Source organism: Tenrec ecaudatus, chromosome 6 (genome assembly GCF_050624435.1).
Source record: "Tenrec ecaudatus isolate mTenEca1 chromosome 6, mTenEca1.hap1, whole genome shotgun sequence".
Classification (NCBI taxonomy): domain Eukaryota; kingdom Metazoa; phylum Chordata; class Mammalia; order Afrosoricida; family Tenrecidae; genus Tenrec; species Tenrec ecaudatus.
The window spans coordinates 119,897,553-119,915,114 of NC_134535.1; the positions used below are offsets into that span (position 1 = coordinate 119,897,553).

General features: G+C 43.0%; 1 protein-coding gene across 3 annotated transcripts in view; it reads right to left on the reverse strand.

Annotated features, from left to right (window-relative positions):
* BORCS5 (BLOC-1 related complex subunit 5) overlaps nt 1–17,562 on the reverse strand; it is a 103,823-nt gene that overhangs the window by 16,121 nt on the left and 70,140 nt on the right. For all 3 annotated transcript variants that reach the window (XM_075552055.1, XM_075552054.1, XM_075552053.1), the window contains exon 3: nt 12,932–13,089. In XM_075552055.1, coding sequence (XP_075408170.1) covers nt 12,932–13,089 — 158 coding nt within the window. The remainder of the gene's footprint in view (nt 1–12,931; nt 13,090–17,562) is intronic.

Sequence of the window (17,562 nt, forward strand, 5' to 3'; positions counted from 1 at the left end):
TAAAATAAATTATAGAACATTAACTAACTCATCACAGATAAGCTACATGGGGGAACAGATGTTGATGGAGGCGATTAGAATATGATAGTCATAAAACAATCTGCCAGATGTAGCAACTGATATCAGAGCCAGTGCTCCTAAACATTTGCTCGACAACCTCTTCTGACATGTGAGTGCCTGCTCTAGAGGAGAGGCCCACAGCACCACCCTTGTGAAGAACTGAGGTGACCACTCCATAAACACATCCAGCCAACATTTACTGAGCACAGGGAGACGTAAGGAGGGACAGGCCTCTAACCAAGGGAGTCGGGGATGCTTCATGTAGAGCCTGTTGGCGTGTGAGATGAGCCTGATGGGAGTAGAGGAGTCACCAGGCACAGGTGGGAAGGACATTCTTGCAGGAAGGCACGGAGCAGGAGGGTAGACCAGAGAACCGTCTGTGTTCAGTGGGGTTTGGAAAATACAACTATGACTGGTGGACTGTAAGATGGAAAAGCAGGCAAGTGACTAATTGCAGAGACTAAGTCTCAGCAAAGACTAAAAGAGGGAACTCTCTTTTGAAGGACCTTGGAGTGTAGAAACAAACCAGTGTTGTACCTGTGCAGAATGTATGACAGCCTGCATTGCTTCCTTGTAGGTCTTGCTGCCTTTGGAATATGTGATTTTTACTGCCAAAAAAGAACCCTTTTATTCAGAGTTCCTTATAAGCCTGCAGTGCATGCTACGCTCCCACTCATGACACCAGCTGTCACCTTAACTTTTGACATGGGCCATTTCAAGCAATGGTTTAAGATGATTCTGGACAGGTGACAAGTATTCATGTGTAGAATGAGGACTGTGGAACAATGCTAGGGGTCAACTAAAGTCTTACAATAGTGAAGCACAGTTTGGGGGATGAACTGGAGAAAATTAAATGTGGCCTCAGCATCTAGGGACACATCCGAGAGAAATCTTTTGGGGAATCCTGGAGACCAAGCGAATTAGAGATGTTTTAAAAGGGATTGCAGATCTGTGAGCATCCTCTCAACTGACAGCACAGCTAGCAATGAAGACTCCAGTTCCAAACATCCAGGTAAACATGACAGTGAGCAGATTGTTCAGGATATATCAAATCCCTGGTTCTGTGGTTGCCATGGGGCCAAATATCTGATGCATTTCAGGAACAAGTCAGAGGTCATCAGACTAGAAGTCCCTTTCTCAAGCCACCTGATCTGAAATTTCTAACCAGTGACAGTCCGTATCTCCATCCTTAGCACTTACCACCAGTTTACATGCTATACAATTTACTTGTACCTATCTCTCATGTTCCCCCAGTAAAACATAAGGGCTATACGGGAGAAAGGTTTGTCAGTGGTATATTTTTAACCTGGCAGAGGGCTGGGTAAATTAGTAAGTTAATGAGGTGGATGTGTAAATGCATATGCACACAAAGTTCTGAAAGGCATACATAATCTTTCCTGGTGGTTAAAAAACAAACAAACTTCAATAGGGGCAGAGCTTCAAAGACTCAGGCATTGTTTGGGAAAAGAACAACTTTTGAAATGTTTCCAATTTGGAAACAAAAATCAAAACAAAATTAATATATGTTCCAGATAGAAATGTTGTAAAATACAAGAAAGTAGAACGTATCAGGCTAACCAAACAAACAAGCAAACAAAAGCAAAAAACAACAACAACAAACAAAAACCTTCTAATAATCTCATCTTGAAAGGACAACCACAATTAATTATCAGGTTTCCTTCTAGTCATTTTTAGGGGTATTTAACATGGTTGAGCGCATATTCAACATATAATGTCCTAGCCTAGTTTTTCATTTACTAATAACAGCGTTAGTCTATTTCTAGGTACCACGTGGTTTTTCATGGAGGAAGACTGAAACCAAGTGACATTTGCTACGGAAGCTTGCCCCAACAACCCTCCCAAATCTCACACTGAGGCAACAGATGCATTTTAATAATGCAATGATGTCTTCACAGGTGGTTTCCTGGGAAGGAAACCGCACCTCTTTAAGGGATTAGTTGTGTCAATGTGGCTAACATCTAGCCAAAGTGTCACTTAACACTTACAGGTTTGGTTCCTAAGAACCTCCCATATGCGTTACTACACCCTCTTCCCATTTCAGCGAAATGGATGCTCTCATCGTTGGGGATGAAAGAGCCACAAGACAGGAGAAGCCTCACTCTATGGAGGACAGTCACCTGCCACTCAAACATCGACCTTGAATAACAGCAAGAAATAAACACCCGTTACATTTGAGCCATCATTCTTTTTTCTTTTTATCTGTTTATAACTACAGTCTAGCTTATCCTACCTAATGCAGCTATCCGAATCGTCATTTTCTCCCCAAAAGTGAGAAAGCTTGCCAGTCACCGGGACAGAGCTACTGAAATAATCGAAGAATTCAATCATTGCTCATTTAGTAAATATTTATTAAGTGCCTATTGGGTGTCAAGCATTATTCTAGGTATTAGCAATGTTCAGATTCCTAGTTCCTTGGTTGTCTTCACTGACAGAGCCGTCAGACAGGGAATATCCTTTCCCAGCGCGGGTTCCTGTTCTACAGTCCATGTGTGCTTACTACTGTGCGCCCGTTGGCTTGCACACTGTGGTGACTGGCATTGCTCACTTTGGCTGACTGGGACCGAGCTGGGGTAGGGAGAAAGCAGACACACTAACACTAGTGTTTGGCAGTTGTCACCAGGACTAAAAAAGATGGCAGAGCCAGCTGTGTTGGGGTACATCTAGGGCAGGCAATCTTGGGGAGTAGGGCTGTTGTTCCCGCATGCACACGTGTCAGTATGCAAAGTCTGATTGGAGCTAGGCCTCAGGCAAGCACATGCCCAGGGTTTCAAAGAGATCCTTTTGGTCCAGTCATAGCTGATGGAGTGAAACTGGAATGGATCTGACTTCAAAATATGAGTGCAGCAGACTGATTATGAGCATGAGAAAATTACAGGTTGGTATCCCTCCAGAAATGGAATCTCTCTCCTAGAAAATAAGGGTATCCTGCCTGATGAATAGCAACCAAATCCCTTGATCAGCTGAGTTGGAAACAGGTGCCCCACTCAAGTCCAGCAGCTGATTGCACAGTTTAAAATGTGTGCCGTTCTCCAGAGTCCTGTCAATAATCCAGTCTCCCCTATCAGGCTCCTGGTGGGCTTGCTGTGCTTCTTCCGAGTTTTCCCGGCCAGGGTTTTGACCAGAAAATTTTCTTGTTTCGATTATCATTCTGGTACACCACAGGTTTACACATTCAAATCTGTTTCCATTTCTCTGTGTCGGCCATAACCAACCTGCTTTAAAGTCCTGCACATAACCAGGCTTTCCTCATGCTTGCCCAAACCATAGCCATAGGTTTCCAAAGGGCTGGTAGTAAACGAGAGACGGCCTGCGTCCACAATGTCTGTCTTTTGGCAGAGCAGCGGTGGGGTAATGAAGTGTGCGGCTTGGCCCACAAAAGCATACACAGCATACCGTACAGTATAAACCAGAATCGGCCCAAGTGCCCATCTGTATTTCCTGACAGCCAAGGCACCATTCACATTTCTTACTTAAAAGCAAGGTTACCCAAAGGGCAAGAAAGTATAAGCTGACCCAACTACCAGCCAAGGCACCTTATTTTACCACAAAAACTGCATTAAAAATGTGCTGGAAAACTTGGCGTATACACAAGTATATACGTACGGTACATGGTAAGGTACCACACCTTACACCAGAGCGACCTGTAAGGCAGAAAGGAAGCATAGCATTTGAGAAATGCTTTCTCCAGTATTCCAGGGAGAAGCCAACACCTCAAGGCTCTGGCACATACCTTTTAAAATCTGAGGTTAAGAAAACAGCCATTGATACCAGAATATGTTTAAAAGGCGCCACAGGCCTCTGACAATGCTGTCATTTAAAGTGAGTCAGTTCACGTAGTAGAGACAAAGTAACAGTCACACCTGGCTAAGCATGCTTTTAATGGAAGGCTCTGGAATGAATGCTTATTCTACTTCCGAGGCTAATTCTGTTTAATACTGTGCGCAAATCATTGAGCCTTGTTCAATCTCTTCTCTATCCCTATGGGAGGAAGCAGGAAGTCAGCTCGAACACATGGACATGGCTCCACGGAGGTCTCATACACTACAGGACTGTCTGCAGAAATTCCTGCCAAGCTCTGGGTGCAGGCCTGTGGGTGGGAGAATTCATGCATTCCTTTGAAAACTGGCCTGAGAACCAACTTTGTGAAGGAGAAATAACTAAAAAGGAAATTCAGGGTTTCATTACACAAATAAAAAAGTCAAGGGAGGTCCTTGGAGTTTATCTGCATCCAGCTCAGGATCAACCTGCTAGTGAGCAGGCTAGTACTAACAAGATGACCTTTCCTGCCCGCCCACCTTCCTTTCCACTCTTGCCATGGAGAGGCTGGACTGCATCACTGGGGTCTCTACAATCCTGTGCCAGCCTATGGTTTTCTCAGGACTGCAATTCTGTTCATCAGAACATCCTTTTGAAGCTTTGTGCTGTTTTATACTAAAACAACATACTTATTAATGCATTGGAAATGAAAAACATATATACTACAAGAATCATATCATAAAGTCAGTCTGTTTTTCCTGGTATTCTCTAATAAAGTTAAGTTTTAAGGCCTTTATACAAGCATACAATAACTGCAACAAGTCTAATTGTTGCACCTTGATTAGGAATATAATTAAGTGCTCTAGAATTCTCATTCTTCACAGCAGTTTCCATAGTTTCTTAGGTTCACCACAGTCTAACGCAGTGGTTCTCAACTTTTTTAATGCCGCAACCCTTTAATACAGCTTCTCATATTGTGGTGACCCCCCTAACAATAAAATTATTTTTTAAAAACATTTTATTAGGGGCTCATACAACTCTTATCACAATCCATGCATATACATACATCAATTGTATAAAGCACATCTGCACATTCCCTGCCCCAATCATTCTCAAAGCATTTGCTCTCCACTTAAGCCCTTTGCATCAGGTTCTCTTTTTTTCCCCTCCCTCCAATAAAATTATTTTTGTTGCTACTTAATAACTGTGATTTTGCTACTGTTCTGAATCAGTTGACCCCTGTGAAAGGGTCTTTGGATCCCCAAAGAGGTCGCAACCCACAGGTTGCGAACTGGGGCTCTCTACCAAGCAGAATAAACAGTTAAATTGAATACAAAATCAATATTCATGACATGAAAGAAATCACTCGGGGTTTGAAAGAAAGCGGAAAGGGCTTAAAACATTAATTCTTTATCATACATAGGTATTTCACATAGAATAACTAGTTAAATCTTTATAACAATCGTTCAGAGGTAGGTACTCCTCTAACCCTTACTTAACAGAAGAGGATGGCGAAGCTCAAGAGGATTACGTAACTTGGTCACAGAGCTCCTTAAAGGCAATGCAGTTCTGGAGTGCCCGCAAAACAGTGTCAGGCATGATCCATCTGACACTAACAATGATCTCCCTCACCCCACATCTTCTAAATTCACTTCACAAATACAAGTTTTTCCTACCTTGGCTGCACCCTTAACGGATGCCCACAGCTCCCCTGACTGACATGATTTGATTCCAAAGACTTGTTATGTAAAACTGGAGGATGACTACATCCGATTACAAAATGGAGAATGACTTCTTATTTACATACCTGCCAAACCACTGAGAAGCACGGCCCTGGCAAGCTGACACATAGCCTTCGTCATCACAGCCAGTGTGGCTCTCACTGTGCACCCTGGCATTATTACTGTCAGAAATCTGCTGTTCATGCACACAGTAGTTTTCTAGTATTTTAAATGCAAATGTTGGATAACAAATAATACCTCAATAAGTGAGAAGTAGGTATACTACTGAATCCCCATGACCACTTACAACAAATCATCTCTCTTCTTTGCAGAGATTAAACAGTCCCTTCAGGTGTGAGTGCTCAAAGGCCTGTCCTCTTATAAACGTGCCTGCCTCCTCTCTGTTCTCTCAAAGTAGCCATTCTCAACCTGTGAGCTGCGACCCCTTTGGGGGTCAAACGACCCTTTCACGGGGATCGCCCGATTCATAACAGTAGTAAAATTACAGTTATAAAGTAGTAACAAAAATCATGTGATGGTTGGGGTCCCCACCACATGAGGAACGGGATGAAAGGGTCGCGGCCTGAGGAGGTGGAGCACCACAGTCTCAGAGTGATTCCTCTATACCCTCTGCTTCTCACATCTCGCTCGCTAGGAACCTTCTTTCTTTGATCTTCTTTTACTTTGGCTCTTCCCCACAATTGATAAACACAGAAAGGTTGTCTGTTTTAGAGCTTAAACTCTGGGTACCCTGTTTGCAGAAAGCTATAGATGACAGTGAAAAACTCAAAATCCATTTGTAGAGTCCCCGTGTGGATTAAGGCTCCATTGAATACCTTCTGACCACTAACAGGATGAAAACCGTCTTGCCCTCAGGCAGAGTGCACTGGAAAGTGGATTACCATACTTCCACACCTCTCCAGCCCAGAGACGGGTGGGCTCACTCAGGGACTTGTCGGGGTATGTTCTTGATGGAGATCACCAGTCCTGTGGTGACTCAGGGGGTTGGATAAGCCCGAGTAATGCCCTGTCAGTCATGCCCTGACTACATTAGCCAGAAGGCCCTGGACTACTAATCTTGTAAGCTTTTCATGGGGAAAAAAAAAGAATTACAAGATGATGGAAAATTTCCTCAAACTTTGTGAAGTCCCTGAGTATGTTTCCATTTATCTTGGGCATATATCTAGAAGCAGAATTTCTGAGTTATGTTGTGAATCTGGAGTAACTGGGTGGTGTAAACAATTAACAAGCTGGACTGCTGACAGAAAGGTTTGAAACCACCCAGAGGCACCTGCGAAAAAAGGCCTGGAAATCTACTAAAAAAATAACACTGAAAACCCCATGGAGCACAATGCAACTCTGATCTCTATCAGACGCCACAGGTCAGACTGGACTTCATAGCAACTGACTGCTGTTTTACAGTAAGTCGATGTTTGTTTGTTTGTTTGTTTTTAAATAAAATTTTATTATGTCTTCTGTAAAATTTACACAGAAGATTAATTTTTCATGTAACAATTTCTATGCAACTTGTTCAGTGACATTAGTTACATTTTTGTGCATTCTAAAAGAACACAAAAAATAAATTTTAAAATAGAACAAATTAAGGGTCAGTTAAAAGGGAAAACAAATGAGATAATTTTAACCTAACTACATCAGCAATAGGAGCCCTGGTGGCATAGTGGCTACGTGTTGGGCCATGATCTACATGGTCAGTAGTTTGGAACCACCAGCCGCTCCATGGGAGAAAGGTGGGCTTTCTATTCCCATAAAGAGTTGCAGTCTTGGAAACTCACAGGGGCAGTTGTACCCTGTCCTATAGGGTCGCTGTGAGTCAGCAGTGACTGAATCTGCAACAACCCACTTTCTGACGCGCCCCGTCTGTGGACAGGGCTCCTCTCATCCTGCTCAATGGAGGCTACTGTTCCTGAGGACTCTGCATGGGGATGCTGGGCTTTCACTGTCACCGAGCGCCTTCTGTAAACCACGTGCTCACAAGTTAAGCTCTGCATTGAAAAGCGGATTTTGGCAGATGTAGCACCTTATTAGCTGATCTTCTGACCCATTTATTTTGCTTTCTGTGTATCTTTATTCCTTTGTATTCTAGACTGAGTTTCAGAGAGCAGGGGCTGAGTTATTTTTCTCTGTAAAACCCAAAGGACCTCACACCAAGCAGGTTTTCAATCACTGGTAAGCTATGCTGGGTGAAGAGTGAGAGGCCATCGTGTAACACTAAGGCAGGCATCCTCAAACTATGGCCCGTGGGCCACGTGCGGTCCACCAAGGACATTTATCTGTCCCGCTGGGTGTTTTACCGTTTGTTTTTTTACTTCAAAATAATTTATGTGCAGTGTGCATAGGAATTTGTTCATAGTTTTTTTTAACTATAGTCCGGCCCTCCAACGGGTCAGAGGGACAGTGAACTGGCCCCGTTTAAAAAGTCTGAGGACCACAAAGAATGTACAGATGTGCGTTACACAATTGATGTATGTATATGCATGGATTGTGATAAGAGTTGTATGAGCCCCTAATAAAATGTTTTTAAAAAATTATAACCACAAAAAACCCCAGAAAAATAAAAGTCTGAGGACCCCTGCACTAAGGAAACATGGTCAACGCACATTATAAGACACCCTGATTAGGAAGGAAGTTACCTTCCATTCTTCTCCTTCCTCACATGCACCAACTTGTAAAACAAACACGCTTCCTTCAAGAGCATCATCCACGTTTACCAACGGAAGACTTTCCCTAACTCCTTGATTTCCTTTCATCTGAGTCAGAAATGATCAGAGCCATGCCCACTTTGGCCTAAACGTAAGTGATCACAGGCACTGCCATTTCATGAAACTGCTTTATCTGTGCTCTACACTTTCTTTCATGTACATTCTCCACGGTTAGGTTCCCCAACTTTCAACACATATAGCATTAGGTTACTTCCTCACACGTCTAGCCAAATTTCCAGGAAACATCTGGAATAATAACAGAGTTTGTATTTGATCAAAACTACATCCTCTGATTTATTCATTTGGAAGTGACTAATTCCAACCACTAGATTTTATGTGAACATAGATGGATGTGTAAGCTTCAGGAGTTGCAACATTAAGTCACCTATTAAATTCCTAAAACAGTTCACTTCCTCTGCCCTAAACAGTTAGCACGGCGTTGCTCAGCACTGAAGCATGTTCCTGGTTTTACAACAACCCTGGGGAACTGTTCTCTCCTCAAAGTGAATCCCAAGTTTCCAAAAAATAATCTTAAGAGTCATTTTAATTCTTTTAAATGAGTGTTCTACAACATTGGTTCTCAATTATGGCTACATACTAGAATCACTGGGGATGTTATCATAAATATCAGTGCAAAGTCTCCCTTTGACCTCACTTGAAAGATTCTGGCCTCATTGGTTTGCAATGAGATCTTTTTTTGTTGTTTTATTTATTTATTTTTTAATCGTTTTATTAGGTGCTCATACAACTCTTATCACAACCCATACATACATCAATTGTGTAAAGCACATTTGTACATTCATTGCTCTCATCATTCTCAAAACATTTGCTCTCCACCCAAGCCCCTGGCATCAGGTCCTCATTTTTGCCCCTCCCTTCCTGTTACCCCCTCCCTCATGAACCCTTGATAATTTATAAATTATTATTTTGTCATATCTTACTCTGTCCCACTTCTCCCTTCCCCCACTTTTCTGTTGTCTGTCCCCCTGGGAGGAGGTCACATGTAGATCCTTGTAATTGGGTCCCCCTTTCCAACCCACCCTCCTTTTAAGCTCCCAGTATTGCCACTCACACCACTGGTCCTCAAGGGTTCATCCACCCTGGATTCCCTGTGTTTCCAGTTCCTATCTGTACCAGTGTACATCCTCTGGCCTAGCCAGATTTGTAAAGTAGAATTGGGATCATGATAGTGGGAGGAGGAAGCATTTAGGAACTAGAAGAAAGTTGTATTTTTCATCGTTGCTACATCGCACCTTGACTGGCTCGTCTCCTCCCTGAGACCCCTCTGCCAGGGGATCTCCAGTGGCCTACAAATGGGCTTTGGGTCTCCACTCCGCACTCCCCGCCTCATTCGCTATGGTAAAATTTTTTGTTCTGATGATGCCTGATACCTGATCCCTTTGACACCTCGTGATCACAAAGGCCGGTATGCTTCCATGTGGGCTTTGTTGCTTCTGAGCTAGATGGCGACTTGTTTACCTTCAAGCCTTTAAGACCCCAGACGATATTGCTATTTCTTACAAGCACTTCAGGTCTACTTAATGAAGTACCATTGTTCTATATGCATTGTGGATGGGTTGAGTGAAAATACTGATGAAATTAAAATGAAGTCGGAGTATTATATCAATATTAATTTCCTGGTTTTGATCATTACACTAAAGTTATGTACTATGTTAACTTTAAGGAAAGCTGGATGAGGGGTATACAGAACTCTTTGAATTATGTTTTCAATTTCCCCCTAAACTTAAGATTAATTCAAATGAAAACTTTTTAAAATCATAAGTTTACTTTCAAAATCACATGCTAAAATATTTATCATAAAATGCCATGTCTGGGATTTACTAGCCATTCAATCTGGTACAGGAGGCAGTGCAGCGGGGAGGGAGAGGGGATAGAGGAAACAAGCTAGATGGTTGCAGCAGTTCAGTCATGAGTCCATGAAGATTCCCTTCATTTGTCTCCCTGCTTAGAAGTGTGTGTCAGACACTGGGGGAAAACCCATCCCATATGATTCTAACATGCATCCAGGGTCAAGAACTATGTCTCTGGAGTTTGAAAATGTGCTATCTGGGGAGTCTGTCTCGTACCACCAACTCCTTGACATTGAGCTAGTCACTTAGTTGCTCGGGTGATATTTTCCTGAACTGAAAATTGCAGATAGGCATTAGAGGACCTTCTAAAAAGCAACGACCATCAAAAGGTCAATTTCTAACACTGTCTCTGGGGTTGGTGTCCAAGTTGCATTGTAGCACAGACATAAAAATACTGCAATCTTATTTCTAGAGCAGCGTTTCCCAACTCAGACACCCCAATCCAAACCCATCACCACTGAGTTAATTCCAACTCAGAGAGACCCAATATCGAGTTCTGCAGCTGTACAATCTTTACAGGAGCAGAGAGCCTCATCTTTCTCCCAGAGAATAGCGGGTGGGTTTGAGCCACAGTCCTTGCAGTGAGCATGCCAATGTTAACCCACAGCACCACCAGATCTCCTTGAGCATTTCCCAAAAAAGGTTCTGTAACACCCTACTTCCATGCGATGTTAATAGCTGTTACTACGATAAAGGCTCTGAAGAAACTTGAAAAGTGCTGTTTTTATGGTTTTTTTCTTTTCCTGAAAACTCATCAGAAATTTTAATATGCACTGAGACTCCCGAGTACAGGAATATTGCAAAAAGTTTGATCTCCTTCATATAGGGATAGTTTTTTAGAAAGGAGCCCTGGTGGTGCGAACAGTTAAGCATATGGCTGATTAAGGAAAGGTTGGAGATCTGAGTCCATCCAAAGGCTCTAGAGAGAAAGAGACACTGTCATTAAGATACTCTGTCACAGAGGGACTGTGAGTCAGAATCAATTCACCAGCAGCTAACAACAACAACAGTTTTATAGAGCTCACTGTGGGGAAACAGTGCTTTAGAACAGTGCTTCCTAAATCTTAGTGATGTGTAAGATGCCATTGATATCATTTAGTGAGAGAATTGAAATAATGACTCACAGACCACATTCTGGACATACTGGGGAAAAAAGAAATGCTGTACGTACACAAACAAATAAAATCCTGAATGTTTCTGATACACAGTTGTTTGGAAATTAAAGTTCCACAGAGCTTTAATTAATGTATAAAATTAATACCAAAAATCAATGCATACTTACTGTAATAAAATAAATGTATGATATTGTAAAGACATATCAATACTAAGCAAGTGAAAAGTCATATTTAATCATTTTCCAAATAATAGTTTCCACCTGAGAAGAGTTTATGTATATAATATTTTGCGACAAAGGAGCCCTGGTGGCGTAGCGGTTATCCATTGCACTGCTAACTGTGAGGTGAGCAGTTTGAAATCACCAGCCGCTCCTTGGGAGAAAGATGGGGCTTTCTACTCCTGTTAAGAGTTACAGTCTTAAAAAAAAAAAAGAGTGACAGTTTTGGAAATTCCCAGGGGCATCCTACCCTGTCCTACAGGGTCACTATGAGTTGGCATCAACTAGATGGCAGTGAGTGAAATTTTGTGAAAGCTCCTCCTAAAGTGTTGGGGTTATCAGAAGATTTAAACCTGTCAATATAATGAAATTAAGTCTGTTATAATTTAGAGTACTCAAAATTCCAAAACCCACTGCCACGGGGGCAATTCTGACTCACCGAGATCCTACAGGACACAGAAGAACTGTCCCTTTGGGTTTTTGAGACTCTCTTTAGAGGAGTAGAAAGCCTCATCTTTCTGATCATTAATTTGCAATGTTTCTCAGGTTTTTTACTTGTTTGTTTCCTGGTCTGTTTCCTTTTCTCACCTGCAGTGATCAAGACAGGCCTCTCAGGGAATGCCATTCACATACGAGTAGTATACGGTATCAATGGTGCCCCGGAGCTGGGCTGTGTGCAGTCAGTCCAGTCAATGATGCTCCAGAAGGACCTCCTTCATTGCTCTTGATAATTACTCAGAATTATGCCATGCTCCATACATAATCTACCAAGCACTTTCACATTAATTCTTCTGCTTCACAAATTCCTTGTGTAAGTGTTAGTGAGTGTTTCCTCCTATAATCGAGGGACAATTCAAGGCTTCTGCTCACAAAGAACAGATAACCTAACTGGAGAACTATAAATTATGTACAGAAATAACTACAGCTAATTCTTAGGACATGAACTCAGCCAGAGAAAATCAGTATGGTAGGTAGGACTTTACACATACCAAACCTGGGAACAACCGTGAGGACAGTGCATGACTGGGCAATGTTTAATTCTGTTATACATATGCAGAGTTCACATGAGTCGGCCCCTAGCAATGACAATAACAGCTAACATTTGGTAAGTGATTTCATTTTCACTCAATTCTTGGCAAAGTTCACTACTCTTAGCCCCACTTTTCATGGGAGAAAACTGAGACAAAGAGAAATAAAGTAACTTGCCCAAACAAGTTAATGGTGAGGCAGGATTTAAACTCTGGGAACCACTCTTCCTACAATTGCAGTTTACTGCAAGGAGAGTCAATCTTCCCAAGCAGTGAAGGTAAATGCTGAGCCTTAGTTAGAAATGACTACTTCCTGTACATAAAGCTGGGGTCACCAGCTATCCACCCCGATAGAAACAACTATAGGAGGCACAGTGAATACAATAATGAGGCAGCAAGGTAGTTTCCCCCAGCACGTTACCTCTTTGATTCGTTTAACCAAAGCATTCTGATCAAAAGCAACGGCCTCCGCACACTGATGCAGGTGATCCTGATAGCGGAGGCAGAGCTGCAACACCTGCTGAGAGTCCAGTTTCTCCAGCTTGGCATTTGTTGGGGAAGTCTGGCCACTCAACAGCCCTTCAAAACAGAAAAACAAAACAAAAAACTATTAATAAACTTGGGAATCAAAGAGTAGTTTGAGCTCTGTCTGCTCGGACCTGGTTCCTGATGCCATGGCAGAGGTGCCATTGAGGCAATTCTGACTCATAGTTACTTTATGTACAAGAGAACTAAACACCACCTAGTCCTGGCATCATCCTCAACATTGTTATGGTTTCATGAAAAGATCACTGGAGATGTGGGTGCTATAGCAAAGTATAGTGAAGAAATCAGATGGGGCCCGGCTATCAGAAAGAACTGCATCCAGGAAAGAGGGACCAGAATGTAACACGCCGGTGTGGAATAGTGGAGAGGTCTGGGGGGCTGACCCCAATCCCAACTACTAAGTAGACACCTGCCCCTCCCCCCAGAAGAATTTATTTCAAAAGATGGCATTGAATCTGCAGCTCCGGGAGAGGGACATATCAGATCGGAGCACATGGGTGCTGATGAAGGGGGAGGAGGAGAGAGTGGAGCACATCTTGGCCCACCAGTCTTTGAGGACGATGACCCCAATTAGAGCAGCCAGTCCACAGAGAGGACCACATGGCCAGCCCCACTATGAGACATGACAACCCTTACTGACAAAGAAGAGGACAACATCAGAGACACAGTATGGGATTGCACCCGATCTGATCCTGCCACACCGAGGCAAAACATTAAGGGGGTGCAACAGAACAGCAAGGGAATGGAGCAGTGAGGTCCCCAAGGAATGCTGAAGGTGGACTTTGGGGCCAGGGCGTGGTGCCCCAACAGACTGGACTGGAAAAAGGCCAACAAATGATCTTTGAACTAACTACAAGCTTTTCTTTCTTCTTGTGTTTTGTTTTGTTCTTTAGTCATTGGTTTGTTGTTGTTGTTTGTTGTATATTGTTGCTTGGTTTTGCTCTGTCTTGTTTTTGTGCATGTTATTATCTCTGCAGGTCTGTCTAAATAAGATAAGCTGAAGGAACAATCTGGAGGAGAAAACAACGGGACCGACAGTTTTGGGGGGACATGGTAGAGGGAGAGGTGGGGGGAAAGGAAATGGTGTTAACAAACCCAGGGACAAAGGAAAAACAAGTGATCCAAATCTGTGGTGGGGAGGGTGTGGGAGGCCTGGTAGGGCATGATCAAGGGTAATGTAACCAAGAGGAATTGCTGAAACCCTGGTGGGGACTGAGCATGATAGTGGGACAGGAGGAAAGGCAAAGGAAATAAAGGAAAGAGCTGGGAGGCAAAGGGCATTTATAGAGGTCTAGATAAAGACATGTATATATGCAAGTATATTTATATATGAGTATGGGGAAATAGATCTATGTGCATATATTTATAGGCTTAGTATTAAGGTAGCAGAAGGACATTGGGATTCCACTCAAGTACTCCCCTCAATGCAAGAATATTTTCTTCTATTAAATTGGCATTCTATGATGCTCACCTTCCCGACACAATCACTGAAGACAAAGCTGGTGTACAAGCAAATGTGGTGAAGAAAGCTGATGGTGCCTGGCTATCAAAAGAGATAGCGTCTGGGGTCTTAAAGGCTTGAAGGTAAACAAGCGGCCATCTAACTCAGAAGCAACAAAGCCCACATGGAAGAAGCACACCAGCCTGTATGATCATGAGGTGCCGAAAGGATCATTTATCAGGCATCAAAGAACAAAAAAAGCATATCATTGTGTGCTCACCTCCATGATATGATCACTGAAGACAAATGGGTGCATAAGCAAATGTGGCGAAGAAAGCTGATGGTGCCTGGCTATCAAAAGATATAGCGTCTGGGGTCTTAAAGGCTTGAAGGTAAAAGATATAGCGTCTGGGGTCTTAAAGGCTTAAAGGCTTCTCATCTAGCTGAGAAGCAACAAAGCCCACAAGGAAGAAGCACACCAGCCTGTGTGATCACGAGGTGTCAACGGGATCAGGTATCAGGCATCACCAGAACAAAAATTTTTACCATAGTGAATGAGCGGGGGGAGTGCGGAGTTGAGACCCAAAGCCCATTTGTCGGCCACTGGAGATCACCTGGCAGAGGGGTCTCAGGGAGGAGACGAGCCAGACAGGATGCGATGTAGCAATGATGAAAAATACAACTTTCCTCTGGTCCCTAAATGCTCCGTCCCCGTCCTCTCCCCCTCCCCCACTATCATGATCACAATTCTACCTTGCAAGTCTGGCTAGACTTACACTAGTACAGATAGGAAATGAAAACACAGGAAATCTAGGGTGGATGATCCCTTCAGGACCAGTGGTGCGAGTGGCGAAACTGGGAATGTAGAGGGAGGGTGGGTTGGAAAGGGGGACCCAATTATAAGGATCTACATGTGACCTCCTCCCTCAGGGACGGACAACAGAAAAGTGGGTAAACAGAGACGTTGGACAGGGCAAGATATGGCAAAATAATAATTTATAAATTATCAAGGGCTCATAAGGGAGGGGGAGCGGGGAGGGAGGGGGAAAATGAGGACTTGTTGCCAGGGGCTTAAGTGGAGAGCAAATGTTTTGAGAATGATGAAGGCAATGAATATACAAATGTGCTTTATACAATTGATGTTATGTATGGATTGCGATAAGAGTTGTATGAGCACCTAATAAAACGATTAAAAAAAGAAAAGAATTGTGTCTTGGTGTGCCCCAATGTTCATAACTGCCTTAATTCATAATCACAAAGAATTGGAAACAGCCAAAATTTCCATCAATAGACAAATGTATTTTAAAACTCTGGTATATACATACAATGGAGTACTATGCATCCCTAAAAACCAGTGATGAAACAATGATGCACCTCATCTAGTGGAAGGAGTTGGAGGATATTATGCTGAGTGAAGTTAGCCAAGTAAAAAAAAAAAGTACAACACGAGTCCACTGAGGTAAGTTCAAACAATAGAATGGGCATAGGAGAAAAATGTACGTATCACACAGTTCCCGGGCAGAGGACCAACTACTCTGTTAAAGAGTCAGACCAAAAGCAATGATGCATACATCATTCAAAAACAAAGAGACAGAAGAAAAAAAATAAAGAAGGAATGCAGATAGCACCCCCCCTCAACCCCTCATATTCCTTTATGATCCATAGGAGGGTGGGGGAAGAAAAAAGATGGCAAAGGGGGACCAAGGCACTAATCCACCCAAGGGGAGGGTACTTTCCATGTCTCCCCAGGAAAGGAAGAGAAAGAGTAGACCTCATTCTAGGGGGCCAATCCTTGAAGGCAATATTCCTGCTCAGAACAGCTCATTCCTAGAGAGGCCTGCATGCAGCTCAAGAAGGGATAGCCTCTCCCTAGATGACAGTGCTAAGGAGGACTGCACCAAAAATAGTTTGGGGAGTACGGCCTGTCTGACCAACCCACACTGGGCAGACCAAGAGGAGAGTGCAACAGACCAGCAAAGGGAGCAAAGCCACGAAGTCTCCGAGGAATCCTGATTGTAGACTTCTGACTCTAGGGGTGCGCTTAGCACCTCATCTGAACTGGTTAGAGCAGGGGTCCTCGAACTACGGCCCGCAGGCCACATGCAGCCCTCCCAAGGACATTTATCCTGCCTGCTGGCTATTTTTGCCCCATTTGTTTTTTTTACTTCAAAATATGATATGTGCATTATGCATAGGAATTTGTTCATAGTTTTTTTTTAACTATAGTCCGGCCCTCCAATGGGTCTGAGGGACAGTGAACTGGCCCCCTGTTTAAAAAGTTTGAGGACTCCTGGGTTAGAAGATATTCACAAGGGGGCCACAAGGAAAGCCTAATGGTGTAAGGGGGAGGGGGGACACTAGACTGCTCCATCCCTGACTGCAAGAAGAGAAATGGGGTCTTGTAGAAGGCGCATTCCTTGGGCATGAACACTGAGGACTAAAAGGGTATAAGTGCTGTTAGGTAAGATGGGATATGGATCCCAGAAAGAAAAGGGGACTGGACCAATGGATTGTAACAGGGCCTGCCTACTATTTAACAGAGGGATACTAATCTACATTGGGTCAGGACTACAGTTAAACTTGGGACTCTTTATATTGTCTTTTGGTGTCTATCTATATAAGATAGGCAGGATAAACAATCCCAAGGATACAGCAATAGGACAGACTATTCTGGGGGCGTGGGAGGGGAGGAGGAGAGGGAGGGGACAATAAGGACACGGACAAGGGAATTGCAAGGGATCTAAAATTGATGATGAGGAGGGTGTAGTGTTCCTGGTTGTGTCTGATGAATTAAAATGTACCCAAGAAGAATCATTGAGAAGTGAATGATGGGTAAACATGAGAGTGGAGCAAGTGGAAAGAAAAATAAAAAGTAAAGGACAAGAAAGTAAAAATTACATATATTGGTATATAGATATGCAAATATATAAAGATAGGCACATTTGTCTCTATATATGAGTATGTATATATATGTAAATACAATAGGAAGCAGATAGATGTTGGGCCTCTAGTTAAATCTTAGCTCACTACAAGAACGGTTTGTTTAATAATGTGGCGATGCATGA